The sequence below is a fragment of the Apus apus genome, chromosome 2 (genome assembly GCF_020740795.1).
Source record: "Apus apus isolate bApuApu2 chromosome 2, bApuApu2.pri.cur, whole genome shotgun sequence".
Classification (NCBI taxonomy): Eukaryota; Metazoa; Chordata; class Aves; order Apodiformes; family Apodidae; genus Apus; species Apus apus.
The window spans coordinates 151,567,887-151,590,166 of NC_067283.1; the positions used below are offsets into that span (position 1 = coordinate 151,567,887).

The window sequence follows — 22,280 nt, forward strand, 5'->3', positions numbered from 1 at the left end:
GTCATCACTGATACATTTTGACTGACAACTTCATGGCTCAGTCTTTTCCCTCAACAAACACAATTATAGACTAAGTAGAGAAAAAGAAATATAAAACCTCCAATCCTGGGCATCAGGACTGCCAGAGCGATACAGAAAAGGCTTCTTTAAAGACACCTCCTCTAAACTTTATATGCCCCACAATCTTCTGCCTAAAGAACGGATCACTAGGTTTAATGTTATGAGACAACCTTTTTTTCTCTGCAATATTTACTTTGGCTGTAAAAGTGGAATCACTAACTTTTAGTGTATTTATGGTAGCTGTAAAAGTCAAAGAGCCCAGTTTCTTTTTAGGATAGGTAGCGTGCGACTTATAAATTGCTCGAGACATTATAGTCCTTCTGGTGTTAAAAAAGACATGCAAATAGGCTCCCTGCCCCCTTTAAGGAGTCACACATAGGCAGCTCCAAAAGCAAAAACTGGATGCAGTCTCTGAGTGCCTGAGCAGAACAGTTTTAAACCAAATTACCGGTTCCCCAAGAGATCCGGGCTTGCCATCTTTGCCATCATTCCCAGCAATGCCCTGCAAATGAAATGCAAGACAGGGTATAAGGAAAGACACAGCAGGAAAGATTGGTGTGGGTTTTGTCAGTGTCAGTTTCACAGTGACAGCTCTGCTTCATCATGGCTCACTTAAGTGCTTTGGAAGCCCTCCAAAAACTACTGTATTTCTACAACTCAGCCATAAACATCTCCTTGCCACACCACTGTAAAGGCATAAAGTGTTTCCCTTTCCAATATGGCAAATCTAAGGGGTTTCCTCCTTTTCAGCACAGCAAGCACTCCAACAACCTTAAAACAGGATTCTAAGACCAGCTGTTCTAAATCATTATCTTCATTCAAATAGGCTACTTTACACTAGAAATAGCTCTGGCCCTCTCCCAGTGACAGATTAAAAAACCTGAAAATGTACTACTACATTTTCCAGAAGAGAAGATTCTATGCCCAAGATGCACCTGAACTTCAGCCAGTGCAAAGGAATTATTTTGACTATGGATTTAGATAAAAGATGGTATTCCAGTCTATGAATTCTTCTGCCCTTGCACTGCAGCTATTACTTCATTTTTGTTCTCTGAATAAGAGTATATTTGCCAAAGAACGAGGAAGCAGATGAGGGACAGACGTGTTTCATGTTAGTCATTAACACTTAGCTTTAGAGTGATCAAATACAGCATTCACACTGTCCTGGACCAAGGATATAGCATCAACGTGACAGATACCATTAAACATCATGCATAACATTCAAAGCATATAATATGTCATCTGTTTGCTGCCTATGTACTTATGCACAGTTCAAGGTATCGAATGAAGAGGAGTTGAATTGTACTTACTGGAATTCCAGGCAGTCCCGGAGGGCCCTGTGGACCTGGAGGGCCATCTTTACCCTGGAAAGAAAGCAGAAACACTGCAGGTCAGTCAGGCTCTTCAGATGCTTCTAAGAGATGAAGATTCGGCAAATGTAGAGTTTGACAAGTGATGACTGTGAGATGCTGGTCTTGCAGCCCAGGTCACAGAGCATGTGAGGTTCCGTTGTATTCCTTCTGGTTGAAAATGGAAGGCTTTCTTTTCACATAAAACATCCAGTGTTAGTTATAAGTTGCCACTGATGGAGAAATCACTGATAATTTTTTCCTTAAGTTTAATTATATATAATATTTTGTCCTTAACTTCTTGTGTGAGGTGTCCAGCCAGGAAATAGAAGGTCTGTATTTTTTATCTATTGGATCAGTAGCTCTGAGAAGTGTCTTGCTGATGGTTCCAATTCCCTCTTACTCTACAGTATTGGACAACAGCATCCAAAGTCTTTCATATTGTCTCAACCTTGATTATCCATCTGAAAGGGAATTCTAACCAGCCTGTCCTGGCCTCTCTGCTGAGATTGCTCACTCAGTTCTTAACAGTCACCAGAAGGACCATCACCGTTCACTTATGATGAAGTTCTGGTTGAACTGGATCTCCAAAAGGCACGTTGCTCATTAGGAAACATTGCTCTAAAAATTAATCACAGAATTACACAGTCTTCAAGTGTCCCAGCTCACCAGCATGCACTACTCAGAGAAGGTCCATTTTTTCCCTTTCAACCTGAAGCCAGCATCAATCATATTCCTTGTCTCCCCTAGGGTTTTCTGATGCATTAACATAAAGCAGCATCTGAATACTCTTCAAATGAAACAGCAGTAGCAACATTTTTCATGGTCTCCTCAAAAGTTACATCTGTACTGGTATTTTTAGTGGCACCAGGGAATAGTTTCAGGTCCTGACACCTGAGTAGTCTGTGCTGTGACACCCTTCAACATGTTGCTGGTTTCATTTTCACAATCCTCACACACAGTTCAAGAGTCATCCTGGGTCATGAAGCATCTTAACAGTGTTAACCATCCTGTTCTAGAGGCTAAGACAGCAAAGACAGACAGACAAGAAGTACAAAGTCATCCTTGTAGAGGTCCCATGGACTGGATTATGCTCTGGCTAACTTGAAGGGGTTTTGGTGAGTAAGCAAATCTGCAAGAACGGAGTAATCTGTAGCTATTCGTGGAAGTCCTTCTTGCAGGTGTAGAGTTGATACAAGCTGAATAGTTTGGGGAGATTTCAAAGGACATTACATGGGTTCCAGCTCAGCTTTACTTCACAGATCTAAACACAGGTGAATCGGATGGTGAGCAACACATCTTTGAACTTACTACGTCTCCTGGGTTTCCTGCTGGTCCTATTGGTCCCGGTGCCCCATCTGGTCCCTAAGCAAAATAAATCAGAAACAACATGAGTGATTTACACATTTTTGTCAACACACTCCCTGACACAGCTGGCAACACTGAACTTTTCTTTAGCCACTCAGTCACTTCATTCCATCATTTCTTCACTCATCACAGAAAAAACAATGACAACCTTTGCATTCAATCAGTCTCTGAAGTCAGAAATAGTCAGATATTTGAGTTAGGTCTTGGCCTAGGAACCCGTTTGAAAACACAAATGCAAGGCACAGAAGGTGGGAATGGCCCTTTCTTCTGTGTGGAGCTTGCAAGAACTTCTATTTATAAGGAAAAATACAGAACTCTCTTCTTTGTAACTGAGGAACTTACAGGTGGACCAGGGTTTCCAGGAGCCCCTGAGAAGCCAGGCATTCCAGGATGGCCCTGCAGAATGAAAAGAGAGACTTCCCTTATGCATTATCCACATCTGCAGTTGAATAAAAGTTAACTGGTGATTGAACATTGTGAGGTAACAGCAAAATGAGACAACACACAGATCAGTGATAATAAGGAACCATGGCTTTTAAAAGCCATGGTTTTCAGAGTACACACTTCAGAAATAAAAGACAAAGTTAAGATTTACTTTTTTGAATGTTTACTTCAGTCTATGCTAATGGGAGATGAGAACAGACTGGGAAGTTGTACAAGGCTGGAGATCAGGCAGGAAACCAAACCTGTTTAAAATACCCTAGAAGAGGTGCTAATTTACACCTTAAACTATTGACTCAGCCCTTGGCAAAATTAACTGTGAAAGTTGGCTGTAATTTAGACCATTCTCCTCTTCCCTGTGGCATCTCAGTCCCTCCTAAAAGAGGTCACCTGAGTTAATCTTCTGGAACAAACTGGCCTTTTCAAGCCCAAGACACCTGACCTCCTGGATCTCTTCTAGGTGATATTTGGGAAAATGACTAAAGGTTGGGTAATCCAGAGAACTGAACACATCCAATCTGGAGGTGAAGACATGGGTCAAATGGGAAGGTGCTTTTTGGAGATGAGGATGGAAGCCTATGCAGGACTGCTACAGTTCCACTCCTCAGCATAGCCTTTTCAAGGTTTATCAGTGATGAAGAGCTTCCATCTTCCTCCTCTGCCTCTGAAAATGATATTCCCATACTGACATCACAGGAGTTATTGATGAAGGAACACTCACGATGAATGGCACTGTTGGAAAGCACAATCTGTTTTTACCTGTTCACCTTTTTCTCCTGCATCCCCAGTCATACCACGGTCTCCTTTAGCACCCTGATAATGAAAAAAAAGGCCATTGACAGTCACTTAGCTTCAGTATTGTATCAGCTTTTTGACCTCTTTCATAAAACACTTGGACATTTGAATATAAAACTCAAAAATTAGATCTGAGTCCTGTTTGCTCTCCTCTTAAATTCTTCCCTAGACTATCACTACCAATGCTGGAGGCAGAAATCTACATGAAGAATGGCATTTGAGCAGGTCAAGCACAGTCTTTATTATCTGGTAGTCTCATGGACATGAAGAGGACATACACATCTTTATAAAGTAGACAGGACATTAACAACTTCATTAAATCAGATCTTGGTAAGGAATCTGGCACTACAAATGCTTCCACAGTATGAGCTAGCAATCTCTCCCTTCAGGGACAGCAGCAATAAAAAAGGCATTCCTAAGGTGCCCTCAGAAAATTCATACCCAGGAAGTGCCCCTCTCTTTCTCTCCCTCTTTCTGCCTTAGTGACAACAGAACAAATGCAGCTAACTCAGATGTAGAAGTCTGTGTTATCAGGGCTTAAAGTCAGGCAAGATGAGGCTCTTACAGGGAAAAGTACTGAGAGGGTGGCAAACGAGTTCTGAACAATGCACAGAGCACAAGTGAACTGCTGGCCATGGAAATAATACTCTAGTTTGCTACATGAGAGCTAGGAGACAAGTGGGGGAGGGAGGGCTGCTCTTTGGGTCTTTTCACTGCCAGGATCCTCCTCATGTACTTAGAAAGGAGGCAATAATTCTGCCTTTGTATTTGCACCTTGTTAGCAATCTTACAAGAATTTCTTTCAACAACTGCAAACTGTGAACATGCCTTTTAACTGACTATGAGTTAAGTTATGTTTATCAATTACTTGGTTTTATTTTATGTTTAAAATTGGTCCTGTTACTTTGCCTAAACATTCAGTCTTGCTGCCCAAATTTCTGCTTTCTCAAAGCATCTAAGAAAGCAGCAGACATGGTATATCTCACACTGCTTGGCACTTCTGCCAGTTACTGTCTTTATAGGCTACTAATTCTTTTGCAAATTTTATCCTGGCACTTACTTTTCTTTTGATCAACCCTATATTTACTTTTGAGAGTCTACGGCTCCCCCCACCACACTTTTAATTGTAAGACATAAAATTAATTCATGAATCTTTATTAGCTTGTCCTACCCTCTAATCAGTGCAAATAAAAAGATGTTGAAATAGCAGAAGCAATTTTACTGAATGTCAGTAATGTAGTTAAGTCTGGAGGAAACCATGGTCTGTCATGGAATCACCTTATCTCTATGGATTTGTTTGGATTTATTTCACATTAGGCAGTTGTAAAGGTTTTGGTTTGGACCAGCCACTGGCATTGTGGACAGACTGATGACAGAAGCTTGAAATGTGACATTATTGGAATTCTCCAGACATTGGGAGTTTTATGTTTGCCTAGACCACTGGGCAGAAGCATATAGCTGAAACTAGGAGTTGTTCCTAGAGCATTTTTCAGGAAACACTCAGAATCTGTGGATAAAACCACCCTAGCAGATAGTGTATGTGGAGCCCAGCAGCCCAAGATATCCCCCTTAATTTAAGTCATTCAGGCATATAGGATACAGAGAAGAGAGGGAAAGACAGTTTGGCTGCTGCTGAGGCACTATGTCTTCCTCAGCTGACTTGGATGGAAACTTGTTCTCAAGTCCTTATCTGTCACCAAAACACCAAAATAATGAAACTCAGCATCAATAATCAGGCTCTTCACTCGTGTGTGTGAGCAAAGGGATGACAGAAGACACTACATAAGTGATACAGTGTTTGTGCAGGTAACTGGGCAGCTCTTTGTGCAGGAGGCACTCCAGTGAATTACCAGTACAGGGCCCTCACAACAGACCAGTCCTACCTCTTTACACAGAGATGGATGCCACCAAGATCCTGTTTCAGTCAGTCTACCAACTAGTCACAAAAAAGTTTTACTAGGCAACTAAAGAAAACTAACCCACCTTTGGGCCATCCAGCCCAGGTGGGCCTGCAGGACCTCTGGGGCCAGCATTCCCCTGCAATGCAGAAGAGGTAGAGATAAAGACTAGTTTAGTCCATTGACTTCACAGTCAGCTGAAGAAGATTCAGTAGGTTGTTGATGAAAAAAATTAAAATTTAACCACCTAAAAATATTCTAAGGAAAACTATTATAAGGAAAACAAGGTCACACCACATCCAAGGCATGGTCACTTCCCCAGCTCTCTTACCATTTTCCCATCCTGGCCATCTCTGCCTGGTGGTCCTCGGAGACCTTTATCACCTTTGAAACCTGGGATACCTGGCAGTCCTGGTGGGCCAGGAGGGCATTCACTGCACACGTCCTAGGACAAAACATGGAGAAATAAATTAGCAACAGAATGAAGGCACTTACCAGACCCCACAGCACCTATTATGAGTGCCAGTGTCATGCTAGTATAAAACATGGGCCTTGGCAGTTTGACCCCACTGGGTAGGATCTGGGTTACTTTGCCTTACAGAACTGAAATTAAGGCAGTGTGGAGAGAGTGAGGGTCAGCAGCTGAGCTCACACATGCTCCCATGGGGAGTTTCTTATAAATTCTAGTTGGAAATCTCCTAACTGATCATCCAGGATCAAGAAAACAAGGAAAAGCTATTCCTAATGTGAAGGCCAGAGAACTGCAAAGCAAGATTGCCAAAAACAACTTGGGTTTAAAGCCACAAGACTTCTAGAAAACTGTCTTAGGGGTTGGAAGGGACCTTGAAAGATCATCTAGTCCAACCCCCCTGCCAGAGCAGGGGCACCCAGAGCACATCACACAGGAACGTGTCCAGGCGGGTTTGGAATGTCTCCAGAGAAGGAGACTCCACAACCTCTCTGGGCAGCCTGTCCCAGGGCTCTGTCACTCTCACAGGAAAGAAGGTTTTTCTGATACTTATGTGGAACCTCCTGTGTTCCAGTTTGCACCCAATGCCCCTTGTCCTACCACTGGACATCACTGAAAAAAGCCTGGCTCCATTGTCCTGACACTCGCCCTTAACATATTTGTAAACATTGATGAGGTCGCCCCTCAGTCTCCTCTTCTCCAAGCTAAAGAGACCCAGCTCCCTCAGCCTTTCCTCATAAGGGAGACATTCCACCAGTTCCACCAGTCTGAAAGAGCTGGGTTACTGCTCAGAGAGCAGATTGCTAGGGAAAACCCAGGTGCAGCATAGTCAGAAAGGGTGTTCTGCAGGAGAAACTGTATCCAGCAGCTAGTATGGCCAAGGAGAACTCATCCAGTGGCATTTGTGAAGACCAACTTAAGGTCACAATGTCCTGCCCAAATTCTGTCATGGAGATGACTACGTCCCCCCGTCTAAAACTCTTTGAAGCATCATCTCAGTAGTCTTTACATTCCTTCTGTCCTTAGGAAATGAAATATCATGGATGTGATATTTCCATTTCAAAGACAGATTCCCTCCAGTGAATCCTCCCTTTAAGAGACAGAGGAGCACAGCAGACAGATCATCAGGCCAGGAGTTAGGAGACCTTGCTCCAACATCCAACTCTGTCAATGATCCTTTGCAAAACTGTGTCTTTCTGACTCCCAGTCCCTTCATGTATATCTACTTACAATATAAGTGCTTGAGAAACACCCAGAACAACAGAGCCCTAATTCCATCTGGGATTTCAATGTGCTGCTTTATACAGATCTGTATCAAGTGTGGAGTGAAAAAATACCAAGCAGAAAGACTATGCAAGGCACAGGATTGTGTTTAACCATAACATATCAAAAGGAAGAAAACAAAGGAACATGACAATGACATCCTGTACCCAAGAACCAGGCTCCTGCTACTGTCCTGATCAGAAATGCTAAGTAATACCATACAGTGACATCTCCAGAAAAATACTTGCCTCCACAAGTAAGGCAGCTCTTCACTGAAAGCATTTCACAGCAGCAATCTTAAAAGGTCCTTTTGTTAATGGGTTGGCTAAAACCAAGTAATTCTCTAGTTTCTTTTAATCAGTAAGAAATTATTTCTTGCCATGTCCCAAGACTGCTTAAAAATCTCCCAACTCAGCCCACGTAAATCTGTAAAGATTTTGCAGTCAGCACCTATCAGGTACTGATTTATTTCCCAGACAACTCTCTCCATGGAGAGTGAAAGCAGACAGATCCTCACTTTGGAAACTTGAATGCATCTGGGATTAATTACCTGCATCCTTTTAGATGCACTATGCAAAGTGACTTTGCACCCACAGCTCAGAACTACTCCAGTCACTGTTGAAGGTACACGTGAAAAATCAGACATTTTCTTGAAATGGTTTCCATTTTCTGCTTTAGGTAACACAACTTGGCAATTTGTATTTCTCCTTGGGAATGCACGTCTCACAAAGAGCTGAAAAAGTCTCAGAGCTTTTGTAACATACACCATGTTACAAAGGTATGTGTTGGCCATTTCACAGCTGGGGATGGTGAAAAGGCTTCGGGTGTTGATCTCCACCACATGCTCTAGTGTCCCAATACTAGTGAAAGCAGGAGACCTGCAAGTTTCAAGCTTTGACAGAATGTTTAAACACACCTTTTGCACTTGTAGCTCAGACACTTTCCCATCACAGTGTTAGTCAGGTCGGAATCAAACACACAGATAAACTCCCACCATCATCAAAGGCTGATTACCTTTACCAAGAGATTTATGTCCTCTGGAGAGAGCAGGGGTGGGGAGCCCTGTGGAAGGAGAAACTCATTTTATCATGCAATTTCAAATGGCATCAAGGTATAAGAAATTTTTCTGAGCATGCTTATGGACTCTCATTGATTTCCCTCACCCTTCTTAGATGGGCCCAATTTATTTCCTGCCCTACATTATTAATGCCCTTCATCACACCTGAGATGAGGGTTCTGCACAGTGGTGCTAAGAAAGAGCCTTTAAAATTATGGGTTTTATTTATGTGCAGGATATCCAGTTATTTCCATACTCTTCCAAAGCCATCACAGATACTTTCATCATAACTCTTCATGGTTTCTCAATGTTTTCCCAGTTGCTCTGCTGGGAAGAGCAGCAGTGGAAATGCACTCAAGTGCATTTGTGAGATGAGGTGTCCTGGTGGAAAATGAATTAAAAGAAGTACATAATATAGAGGTGAAGTTACATACTGGTTTTCCAGGAGGCCCTCTTTCCCCTGGATTTCCAGGTAGACCCTGCAGATCAAGAGAAAGAAAAAATTTTGAAATCATCATACAATAACCTCCTGGTTGCTCCCACACTCTGCTGACTGCTCTGGACTAGCACACATTTTACTTTCTGCCACTGAGGACCACTGCTCCTTGCATGTGACAAGCAGTAAACTCCTTTAAATATCTGCAACCATCCTCTGAACCCCTTCAAAATCTCACTTCTAAACTGTGTGACCTTGTTAAATCCATCTGAGTCACACAAAGACTGAAATTGCTTTAGCTTGCCTTCTGGTCACAGGAAACACTATGAACTGCAACAGTATGAAGGATGAAGCTTTAAATCCCTCAAGACACCTGTAACATGCAAAATGAAGACTTTGCTTTGCAGGCACCTTGCAAACAGGTCCCTTGCACCTGAAGTAGCAATGAGCCTGTTTGTTTGTTTGTGGGGGATGTACTGGTACCAGTTTTCATGAGATGAAGGCATAGAAATGACCAGCATCCTTAGAATTTAAGATCCAGGAAGTAACAGTTTGGAAAAGGGACTCCCTCCCCCTTAATGGGCATCTCTTGCCTGCCAGTAGCAAACCTTTTGTTAAAAAAAAACACAACCCAAACCAACAACAAATAAACAAACAAATTATTTTTGAATCTTTGCATAAAGTAACGTTTGCATGGGAAACCAAATCATTTGAACAGGACAGTTCAGACAGAACAGGCTTTAAAAATTCAAGCTTTAGTTTATCAGAAAAATAAAATATGTAAATTTAAATACAAGTAAATAATTTAGATGGGACAAGGCAATATGTCCCAGCTTTGTTCCAGAAGAGGATATGTAGGGATTTATGGACATTATGAACTCCAGAGGACAAATAAACACCAAACCTTTTGCAAGAAGGAACAGAACAAAGCCAAACCATCATGACCCTACTGAAAACCTAGACAAAGATTTTCAAAACCTAAATTTTAATAAAACAAGACACTGTCCTGAGTACTCCTGATATTTGATTGAGTTGCCAACAGATGCTTCAAAAGGTGATCCTGAGCAGTGCTATTGCAAAACTTATGGCACATGCTTTTAGGGCACTAGAAAGAAGCTAGAATGTAGTAATGTAAAAACACCAATCTATTCATCTGTGGGATACGATTCCAGCCAAGGCTACTGCAAAAGAAGTATTGACTCTTCCATCTCCCCAAATATAACTGTAAATCTGATCTGCAGCATCAGGGAATTCAACAACTTACAGTAAATATTTACAAGAGCATCCAATAAGTCTATAGCTGGAAAAAATAATACAGAGAACAACCTAATGTATGTAAATGTGATTTAAAAGAATTATTCAGTCTCAGGGAAAAACCATGAAATACATTTGCAAAGGGCACAGCAAAAAACCAAGACATTGAGGCAAGTCATTAAGGCTACTGCCACTGAATGGCTTGGGATTTGTGTGGCAAATTCATATTAGCAATTCAAATTGGAGCTGCCCTAATTGATGACATACAGTTAAAACACAACAGAGTACAAAAATGGTCAGGCTTCAGAGAATTCAGCAGTACCACATTGAAATACAGGAGTGCAAAAGCAGAACAAAAAATCCTTTGTGCTAGTCACAAATGAAAGTGGAGATTAAGAAACTGCAAATGCATAATTTTGTAGAAACAGTTGTCCCTGCTGTTACACCAAATATTGTTGGAATGTGGCCTGTAGCTACGCTTACCCTTCCTGAAACACAGGTAGAATTGCTTAACAGGTGATTAACTGAAATACAAAAAGCTTCTGAAAGATATACTGAGTGTAACTGAAACAGTGTGACACAGGATGTGCTTTATGAGCACCATAAGGACTGGTTCTTTTGGGGTAATTTTCTGTAGGGAAAAGGAAAGATGTAAAGACTGAAGTACTGTGTCTCCAACAGCTGACCAGTCAATCTTCATCTGAGTAGAGCCAGAAAGAGACTCTGAAAAGCTGGCTCTGGAACTCTCTTCACATAATACAGTTGTAATATACCCATCTATTGCATCACCTGTTTAAAACATCGTGATTAAAAATGTCAAGCATCTGAGACAAGGTGAGGAGTTCCAGGAGCAGTCAGCAGGTCACAACTGATCCTGAATCTGGTTGCTCAGGGACACAGGGTGATGGAGACAAAGGACCATTTCTACTATCATGGTCTGTGGAGAAATCTTCGGGCCAAAGTAGGTGGGAAGAAAACTAGACCTTCTTCTCTGAACACTGCAGGAGGAAAGGAGATCCATCCCACAGGAAAGTACACCCTGTAGGCCAGCTGATGTATGTCAGTAAAGCTATAGGGATTAAAAAAGGAACTTGCCATGAACTTGGTGAAACTGGTACTCATCTCAGGCATGACAGCATCATAAAGCAGCACAGAGAAGGACAGGTACAGAAGGGCACTGCCCCCTCCCCACAGCATCCCCTCAACAGCCACAAATCCAAAGATCAAGCCTCTCAAAATCTTCAAAGCCTCCTTGCTGGTTTTCCTCCAGGACTGGTTTCCACATCACAGAGCTGGCTGACCAGCAGAGAAAAAACACCTCTTTCTGATTCCACACTGTGACAAAGCCACACACTGAGAGGGGTCAGCTTCCCAGCTGGGAGTCTGCCACCTTTCTCTCTATCCCTTAGCTCCATGACTCACCTGCTGAGATAAAAGGAGTGAGGACAATGCACCAAGAGGTTAAAATGTCATCTCTCGTGCACAGCAGAAGCAGCAAAATGAAGTTACAAAGAGCTTTTTAACAGCTGTGGCCCTCTTTTCATCAAAATATTACAGGTTACGTATGCCAGTGGCTTAAAAAAAAGTTCCTAGACAGCTTAACAATCATCCTTTTCCAGTGTGGGATTGTTCTCCAGTGTCTGCTGCCAATCGCCTTCTCCAGTGTCATTTGAAAATGGTTCAGGGGTAAAATCCACCACTCTCTTTAAGACAACCCTCCTTAGCTTAACTGTTTCCCCCCTGACATCCTAACTTGTAAGAACTCCACTTGTGTTAGTCATGTCCCTTGGACTATCCCACTAACACTCCATGACAGCAGTTGAGTATGAGAACAATTTTTAGGGAAATCAGATTCAAGCACTGGGAAATTTTTTGAGCACTTACACTTTTATTTTACTTACATCCTGGCCAGGAGGTCCCTGTGGTCCAGGAATACCAGGTACACCACGGGGACCCTGGAAGGGAGAGAACAGACAAACCCACTAATGTGAACAATACTTATGAGGGGCTTCTTAGATGAAGAAGAAATCCTCAACCCAATACTACTGGGGAAAAAAAAAAAAATTAAGTAGCAGTTAAACAGCTATGAGAGGGTTTATTTTTTTTTTTAATATAAATAATTAAATCTCACATTGTACTATCACATTATCAGTAATTTCTGTGTCTCAAGGGACTTTATGTGCATCACTTAAGTCAAGTCCCACATACCTTGAATGGAAATGTAATAATGATTCTTTATAAGGGGCAGGTTTATGAACAGGGAGAAAATATGACTGAACACACTGCAGGGAGGGAAAGAAGGTCTAGCTCCTCAGTACCAAGCTAGTACACTGGCTGTCATGCTGGAAGTTCATGCCAGTGTACACTGAGACCATGGTACACAGGTATTTGTTTCACACTAAGGTATTGCACTCTGGTAACATTGCATGTTGAGGACCTAAGTGTGTTGGTTGAATACCAAAAAGTAGAGTTTTCTGTATGGTTTAAGAAAAATGCTTTAAAATGGTTTATTTTAAACCTTTGAGGCCTTGGCTATAAGGCATAGCAGTGAATTAGGTGCCTTGAAATACATTTTTTTTTAAAAAAAGGTAACAATTGATTCTTTCTTTTGTAGAACTGTTACCAGGTAAAGGAAAAGTTGTCATCATGCCAAGAGTCTCAATCAACTCTTTCTCACAACTCAATATAGGAGACAAGTAGCAGGTAATGCACAAGAAAAGTCATCTTTGGAGTGTCAGCCATCCTGTGACCCTACCATTCTTGGGCAAAAAGAAACTAATCAAACATGCCTTCATTAAATCACTGGTAGAAACACAATGAATGAGATTACCGCCTCCACATAACATCTGGGTGTAGTTAGAAAGACATACTGTACCAATGATCCTTTGTCTCCTGGGGGTCCCACAGGCCCCTGCAAACAGAAAAGAAACACTAAAAATTAACAACCCCCCTTGAAGTACCCCCACAAAAATGATCAGAGGGCTGGAGCACCTCTCTTATGAAGACAGGCTGAGGGAGTTGGGTTTGTTCAGCCTGAAGAAGAAAAGACTCCAAGGGGACCTTATAGTGACCTTCCAGTACCTGAAAGGAGCCTACAAGAAGGCTGGGGAAGACCTGTTCACTAGGGCATGTAACAATAAGACAAGGGGGAATGGTTTCAAGCTGGAAAAGGCTAAGTTAAGTTGGACATTAGGAAAAAGTTCTTTAATATGAGGGTGGTGGATCACTGGAACAGGTTGCCTAGAGAGGTGGTAGGGGCCCCATCCCTGGAGCCATTCAAGGTCAGGCTTGATGGGGCTCTGAGCAACCTGATCTAGTGTGAGATGTTCCTGCTTATTGCAGGGGGGTTGGACTAGATGACCTTTAGAGGTCCCTTCCAACCTAAGATACTCTATGATTCTATGATAACAAAAACTGGAGAAGGAAGGATAAGGAAAAGGAGCAAGTCTGTAATACAGCAGAATGTTTAGAGGAAGGATCAGAGTAAGAAAGAAAAAGAGGTGGATCATGCAGGAAAAAGCTTGAGAAAAAAGAGCACAAAAGGGCCCAGAGGGATCAGCTGTACACTAATGATGCTTGTCTGACTGAGCTCTGTGCTTCATCACCACAGCCACAGAATCATAGAAGAGCTCAAGTTGGAAGGGATTCTTAAGGATTGTCAAGTCCAACTCTCCGCTCCTCGCAGGACTAACCTAAACCTGAAGCATACGACTAAAGTGGCATTCCAAACACACCTGAACCAAGGCCTGACCTCCCATCTCTGGGGCTGTGTTTGAATAAATTCGCTCATATTGTGACTCCTCTCCCTTTCGCTTCTGTTTCAGGCACTTTAATTCACTAATCCTCATACAGTTCTCCATGCATGACACCTTCATGCTCTGCTCAAGCAAAGACTCAATACATAATTCTGAATCTATAGCAAGATGAACAGGGCAAGGCAAAGCAAGAGCAAAACTCTTCTACTTACGCAGCACACACATCCATTAGGCAACCTCAGCACAAGCATGTTAGTTTCTCAGTATCACCCCATTTCTCCAAGCACTCTCTGCTTCTGGTTCAGTTGGGAAGAATGCACTCTGGCAATATTCAGTGTGTGGCTGTTACGTAAATAGTAACTCTATACTTCAGCAGACAAAGCAAAATAAATCCTCATCTACATATTCCTTTTATGCAGGGAGCAAAGCCCGAGAGACTTTAAGGACACACGAGGAAACAGGGTGAGGACTCCAATTAAAAAGAGTTGCTGGCTCTTAGCTCTGAAGCTGAAAGTATTAAACACACAATTTTGTCACATTGCTAAAGGGGGTTTAGGCTGACACCTTTAATTCAGTTCATAATATGCACTAAGGCAGCTCCATGGACTTTATTTCTTTCCTGTGGGACTCAGTTTTGTGAAAGCCCGATGGATTCAAGGTTATACAGGTGGGTTTTTTTTCCAAATTTCAGATTATCTGCACCAGAGCTGAGGTTATGATGAATCTACAGTGGAGAAAACCATCATAACAGTTGCTAACAAAGAAGTATTCAACAAAGAATAAAATAAAACCAAATTAATCAGGAATAGCATGGCATGTAGGCGGCTACTCATCCTGACAGTGGTCAAACAATGACGACACAGAAAAGACTAATCTTCTGATGTGAGAAAAGTGATGTCTACATTTGGAGTCAAGTTCTTAGCCATTTGTGTTCATGGATATGCAGAAGCTAAAGCCCCAATGAATCACAGAATCATAAAATCATTAAGGTTGGAAGGGACCTTGAAGAGCATCAAGTTCCAACCCCCCCTGCCATGAACAGGGAACCCTACCACTAGACCAGGTTGCACAAAACCTCGTCCAACCTGGTCTTAAAAAACTCTAGGGATGGAGCATGAAGAAAAACTTAGTCATCTGGTGTACTTCAGGATGCAGAAGTAAACTCATCTGCCCCTCTACTGAATTTAAAAATCAGTAATTAGCAACTAGCTACAGCCTCGTGACTCTCCAACAAGCCAGACAGTAATTTGCTAATTTCATTTTAATTTTAATATTAGTGACTGAACTTTAAGAAATGCAAGAACATCATTGTTCTTTAGATAAATCATAACAAATAACACCCAGCGAACCTTCAGTCATCAATAACCATGTAAATACCATGAAGGCCATGACACAGTCACCATGTGAACCATGAGTGATCCAGGCTGCTTTACTGTGTATGGTATTCAGCATGGTAAAGCAAACATTAAGTGGAGACACACCTCAGAAAGTTTGATATGTCAACCAGTATTGCACAACAACATGACTTAATAATTCAAGGTAAATTCTTTTACTAATTGGGGAACTTTAATCTAGATTACCTGAGCATGAAAGCATTGACTGTGACTGGTACAGTATCATGGCACATACAAGGGGTTGTAAAAGAGTGCAAGGTCTCAGATGTCTTCTAGCAATTACAGCTAGGAATAAAGTTTAAATCCTGAGCTGGAGGGACTCTTAGGATGACCACAGTCAGAACACTTCCAAATCCCCCTCATCTAAAGAGGAGTTGTACAGCTACAGGTGCTGGAATGACAGAACCTCTGAGATATGAAAAGCCAAACTTTCCAGAGCGGACTCCCAGACACAGCCCATGGCCTACTGATAAGCAGGAGGTGAGGGCAGAGATGGATGAGGTCCAACTAAATATTTGTGGGAAAGTATGGGGACAATGGCTCTCTTGGAAGGCAGAAATGTAAGCAATCTGATTTTGTATTTCCCTGAATTTGTTATTGCCTATGTCACTGAGGTGGGCAGGTGTGTCACACTCACCCTTCTAACAGGTTCTAACAGGAGACAGCCAGGTTACGTCTGCCCAGTGGACCAGACCTGCTGGTTCAGCACAGATCTCGACTCCTATCCACAGTCATCATGTCAAGATGAGGCAGAAAAGTCAGGAGTAACAGTCAATGGCATCAATCACTACTAGAGCACTTTTCTGCCTTTCTTTTTCAACTAAAACCAAATGCAAGAGCCCTCACAACAGATGTGTAGACATCTGAGCCACAAACAGCATCTTGCTTTGCATCTTCAGAAGGTAAAATGTCCCACAGCTCTTGGCACAGCTGAGCACAGGCAATGCATCCCCCCAGGTGGCCATGGGTAAGTTTTTGCCTTGTTACAGGTTGCAGCAGGACCTGCTACTTACAGGGGGTCCAGCCAGCCCGATTCCTGGCACGCCTCTGTCTCCTGGCTGTCCAGGCAGTCCAGGAGCTCCCCTCTCACCCTGAAACAGAGGAGGAAATGACAGGCTTTGTGCAGTGCTGAGAACATGTGCTGAAATGCAATCAGGTTTTTATGAAATAATATAACACTGATACATCCTGACCTGATCCTGCCCACAGAGGAATGGTTGTAGGCGGTGGCATCATGGGGATATGGCACTGCTATAGTCACATCATGCCAAGAAAATGGCCCCTTCCTTCACACCAACCCCAGCCCATTTCTGTGAGCACTCACACACATCTCACACACATCACATCACTGAGCAGGAACACAGCCTCTACAAGTATTTTAATTTATTTTAGCAGAGAGCATCCACTTTCCAGCATTTGCAACTGCCTGCAGGGTGTGGGGCACACTCCTTGGCTTGGGAAAATGCCAAGCACCATAATATGCTTTTCTTTCTCTGTGTTCCTATGGTAGATGACTAACCTACAAACGTTCCTAAATACAGAGTATTTATCTGGGGAAGAAAGACTTAAGGAGGTTTAGTTACAGCTTCACGTTCCCCTTTGCCAACAAGGACCTTCTCACAGGAATGTATGAAAAACTTTTTGGAAAAAAAAAATGAAATTAACAGTTCTACCACACTCTCTAGAGGACTATACTATAAAAGGAGAGATGCCACTTCTAGAAAACAGGATTTTCAGCAGCCAAACCTAACCTGCAGAGCACAGAGAATACTTTCCATCATTAAACAGACATTGTAGACAGAGGGTTAAGAAAGAATTCAGCTGCAATACTTAAATTTAACATCTTTTGTCTTGTTATAGGGAGAAATCAAGTAAGATTTTTATGGATTGCATTGCAGTTGTGAGATTCAGCCTCACACTGGCAGCAGACTTATAACAATCTTATTTCTGTTATTATTATACCATTTCCATTTATATAGAGGCACAATAGAAAAAATGTTACCCATGGATTAAGCCCACCCAAAATTCAGTCTGCAATATCTCCTAACTTTTTTCCTTCTCTTTCTTTCTTCTTAAACTAATCTTACATTACAAAGAAATAATACTTCAAGGAGAGTCAGAGAAAATGTATTCTGATTAGTTCAAACACTCCAGCAGAACCCTTATCTGTTATTTTATTCAAGAACATAATTTCAATACAAAAAAGTTCAATAGTATTTTCCCATGCACAATTAAGATTCCTACCATCTTGTGTTGATATTGAATAGAATATTTCATGAGATTTCTTTCAGATTTGTTTTTCTGACTTTTGTATTAGTTCTCAGTCTATTATTGTGTGTTCTGAATTGTCAGAGATACATACAACAGAGTACAATGCATTTATACAGAATGCAACAAAACCACAAGAAAACACTTCATAGCAATTAAGTTATTTTAAAAAAAACAGAACTTAGATGGACCTAGTCTCATACTGCCATATTCCTTCTTGTCCAGTGTACTGAACCCATTTCAACATCCTACTCTTCTTCCAATCCAGATCAGGACATGGTCATTTCAAAGAGAAGAATTTCTCAGATATCTGATTGAAGATTCAAGCACAATCCAGATACTCCCAGAAGCAAACATTTCTCGTGTTTACTTCATTTCTCTATGTGATGTGTACTTGGAAGGGAATAAACATTATTTTCAGCTGAAATTAGTGTCATTAACTTAACCTACCAGCTGGTCTTAACTACAGAATAGGGGGGCAAACCTGGACTATCTGGTCCCATTGGAAAATAATTCATATCCTCCTTGAGAGAGGTGAAGGAAGGGAAGCAGGGGGCTGCTCTTTGAGGGGCTGACAGGCAGTCTGAGACTAGGTCATCCTTTAGTTATTAAATGTCTCTCTTGCTGTATGGATTAAATGTCTCCAGTCTCAACTGCCCTGAAAAAGTGCATTTAGTCCTTAGTCTGCTAGTTGAATTCAGAAAATGCTGGAAGAAATAGACAGTGAGCAGAGCTAATTCATATAATAACATTTACATCTACAGACATATTAGAATCATAAAGAAAGGAAACCCATAAAGGCTAGAAGTGCATTTTTGAGTGAAAGCTTCACAAACTCTATTTTCCAGTGAAAAACTGACCATGTCTTCACCATAACTTTTTCTCCAGTTGCAGTGATGGAGAGAAGGAATAAAACCCATACCCACCTTAGGTCCAAAGGGTCCTGGCAAACCTGGTGGGCCTCTTTGCCCCTAAAGTGAGAGAGCCAAAACCAGAGAAGAGTCATCATGCAGCCAAAGAGGAGCCTGGGCTTTGAGACAGTCAAGGCATCAAGCATCCCCACCACCAACCTCCTTGGAATCATTGAACTGTTTGGGTTGGAAGGGACCTTTAAGGGTCATTTTTTACTAATAACACGTAAGCAAATGAAATGATCTGCTGATTCAGCTGTACTTTAATATTTTTAGGGAACTTCCAACAAGCTAAGCATTTTTGTACTGGTCACAAGGACTATGGGTAGTCCTTGTGGATGTGTCCACCTTCAAGGGCCACCATGGCATGCTGAGAGAAACACAGCTCCAGTTCTCTCTGCCTTTTGGGATGCAGTGCTGTGATCCGCAGCATTTTGCACAACCAAGCTTTTCATGTCATCAGTAGTGAGCACTTGTGAGCACCTGTGAGGACTTGTAGCCTATGCACTTGTAGCACATGCAGCCTAACTCTGTCAAAAATCCATGATACTTCTGCAGAAGTCATGCTTGTTTATCCCACATTGAACTACTTGGACGCAGTGCTTGCCAGCAGTACTCACCTCTTCTCCATCTTTACCCTTACCAGGCAAACCTGGTTCTCCAGCAGGCCCTGGCTCACCACGTGGCCCAGGCAAACCCTCTTTTCCTTCTTTTCCAGGATCACCCTGTAAAAGACCATCCAGCAAACCTGTTAGCAGCACACAGATCACAGAATCAATCACAGAATGTTAGGGTCAGTGTTGGAAGGGACCTCCGAAGATCATCGCATCCAACCCCCCTGCAACAGCAGGACCAAAAGTTAGGGTAGATCACTCAGAAAGGCATCCAGACAGGTTTCAAAAGTCTCCAGAGAAGGAGACTCCACAACCTCTCTGGGCAGCCTGTTCCAGTGCTCAGTAAACCTCACAGGAAAGAAGTTCTTTCTCATGTTGAGGTGGAACTTCCTGTGCTTGAGCTTGACCCCATTGCCCCTCCTCCTGTCACAGGGTACAAGTGAAAAGAGCTTGTCCCTGCCTTCTTGATGCCCAGCCCTCATGTATTTATAGACATTAATTAGATCTCCTTTCAGTCTTCTCCTCTCTAGACTGAAAAGCTCCAGCTCTCTCAGCCTTTCCTCATAAGACAGGTGTTCCAGTCCCTTCATCATCCTTGTAGCCTCCGTTGGACTCTCTCAAGTAGATCCCTGTCCCTCTTGAACTGGGGAGCCCAGAACTGGATGCAGTAAGACCATTCCTGTCTCAGGTCTTTCATTGGGACTGAAAGATAAGGGTTTTTTTCTAGCCTCATCTCAATTTCTCCTGGAATCATGGGAAACCCCCTTTAAAGGGAAGCCTTTTACTGCAGTAACCCCAAGGCATTTGTAATTTTCCTCAGGGAAAGTAAAATGAGACTTCAAAATGTTTTGGGAACCAGCTATATGAGGGAGCCCTTGGACAACACATGACCCTGAGGCAGATCTCAGTAACCTGGAAGAAGATTTTACTGCAGGGGCTTCTCCAGCAAACAAAGATCAGGACTCCAGCATGCTGGGCACTGAGAAACATAAGAGCAAATTGCAAATATTTCACCTCAAAGAGTTCACTGCCTGGCTATGAGATGGGACATAACAGGCAAGGCAGCTTAAAAGGTAAGTGGGGATAGACTGGAAAGCTGAACTAATGGTCCAACTACGACAGCTTACCAGAAAAGCAGAAATCTCAGTTTCCTAACCATGAAAGCCAGTTTTTCTTCCAGCTTTGGATTTACAATGGTGAACAGGAGGTATTTAAAAGACCAAATCCTGCTCTCATCATGCAGTGAGGACAGGAGAATATCATCATGGCATAAATGTATAGCAGTGATTTCACTGTCTCCAGTTGTACCTCAGTGGTTTTATTAGGTAAATGATAAAGCTGCAACAGGGTGAAAACCTCACAGCATGTGTAATGGAGGAGGTCAGACAAAATTATCTCATGAGCCCACGTGTCTTAGCTGTCCATGAACTTACGAAACTTCCCAGATCAGACTTCTTCTGTCTCAGGTTACTTAAAATGCCCAAGAAGAAAAAAAAAAAAAAGATTCATGAAAGATCAAACTCACCTTTTCCCCCTTTTCTCCCTCATTTCCTGGTAATCCAGGGTTTCCAGGCACACCCTGGAGAGAAAATAATTTTACAGCTTTAAACTTTCTTTTAAGGCAGCATTTGATCCTAAAGCAAATGGATAGACCTGTGGGTTCAGTACAATCTGTCTCAAGGATCAGTATCAGTTGTACATTTCCCAGAACAGCCAACCTGTAATCCAAAGAACACCACAGAAGAGCTGTGCACCATGTACTTAAAGCTTTGAGTTACTTTTTCCAATATAAAAAAGAGCTGAGCAGCAAAAGCAGAAATTGAGTTAATCCCAGAGTAGTGCATTATCTTTCTAGCAGCTACTTTTTCACACTGTAAAATCCTGAGCAGTTCCTAATCCATTACCAACCAACCCCAGTCATCACCTCTGTATCAGAGAAGCCATTATTATTTTTTTTTGATGGCTGCTGCTCTCCAAAGATATACATTGGAAAACACAGCCAGGTTCCTTTTACCCTCTATTTCAGTTTTCAATCCTTTTCACTTCTGGGTAGAACTCAAAGGATTCCTTGTCAAAATACAGATTATTTGGAGCTCCAAATTAAACACCGTAACTTCCTAATTCACCAAGACACATTACAGAGAGGGGCTTCATTTTAAGATGTGAAATGATGTCTTGACACCAGTAAGATTGGATTGACCTCCTTACAGGATGGATACCAGTAAAAATTATTTCCAACTGTCGTAGCTTTTATAGGTAATATATTAGCATTACTGGTATAGAAATTTGCCTGAAGGAATATGAAATCAGAAAAGGTCTTTTTTGATAGCATCTTTCAGTTTAAAATTAAATTGCTACATCAATACAAGTAAATCAAATTTATCTTACCAATTAGTAGAAAGACAATTTAAGATTTCTTGGACTGCTAGGTAATAAACTCTGTATTTAAGAGCCCTCTGTGCTAAACCACTGTGTCTGAATAGTTCCTAAAATGGGATATAGGTGGTATTTCTCACTTACTCTGGTGTAAACCCAGATAAAATCCAGGCAGTAGAAAGAAAATCACACTAGTGGGGAAGAGATTAGAGTTAGTGCAAAGATTTTGTTGCAAACCTGAAAAGTTCTATCATGCACAACTTCATAATAGTGATAAACATCTACTGAGAAAAGCAGGACATTATATTGATTTCACAGCTCTGACTGCAGGATCAAATGCAGAGTAGAGTAGAGTAGAGTAGAGTAGAGTAGAGTAGAGTAGAGTAGAATAGAATAGAATAGAATAGAATAGAATAGAATAGAATAGAATAGAATAGAATAGAATAGAATAGAATAGAATAGAATAGAATAATTTTGGTTGGAAAAGACCTCTAAGACCATCAAGTCCTACCACATTGCCAAATCCACCACTAAACCACGTCCCTCAGCACCCCATCTACATGCCTGTTAAA

The 22,280-nt window shown here is 41.8% G+C and overlaps 1 protein-coding gene across 1 annotated transcript in view; it reads right to left on the reverse strand.

Moving 5' to 3' along the window:
• Positions 1 to 22,280, reverse strand: part of COL22A1 (collagen type XXII alpha 1 chain) — a 218,528-nt gene that overhangs the window by 17,720 nt on the left and 178,528 nt on the right. The window contains exons 38-52 of the mRNA XM_051612195.1: positions 20,858 to 20,911; positions 19,339 to 19,443; positions 18,734 to 18,778; positions 16,553 to 16,630; positions 13,266 to 13,301; positions 12,292 to 12,345; positions 9,135 to 9,179; positions 8,658 to 8,705; positions 6,243 to 6,356; positions 5,997 to 6,050; positions 3,978 to 4,031; positions 3,120 to 3,173; positions 2,721 to 2,774; positions 1,371 to 1,424; positions 509 to 562 (exon numbers count right to left, since the gene is read on the reverse strand). Of these exons, the coding sequence (XP_051468155.1) occupies positions 509 to 562; positions 1,371 to 1,424; positions 2,721 to 2,774; positions 3,120 to 3,173; positions 3,978 to 4,031; positions 5,997 to 6,050; positions 6,243 to 6,356; positions 8,658 to 8,705; positions 9,135 to 9,179; positions 12,292 to 12,345; positions 13,266 to 13,301; positions 16,553 to 16,630; positions 18,734 to 18,778; positions 19,339 to 19,443; positions 20,858 to 20,911 (903 nt within the window). The remainder of the gene's footprint in view (positions 1 to 508; positions 563 to 1,370; positions 1,425 to 2,720; positions 2,775 to 3,119; positions 3,174 to 3,977; positions 4,032 to 5,996; positions 6,051 to 6,242; positions 6,357 to 8,657; positions 8,706 to 9,134; positions 9,180 to 12,291; positions 12,346 to 13,265; positions 13,302 to 16,552; positions 16,631 to 18,733; positions 18,779 to 19,338; positions 19,444 to 20,857; positions 20,912 to 22,280) is intronic.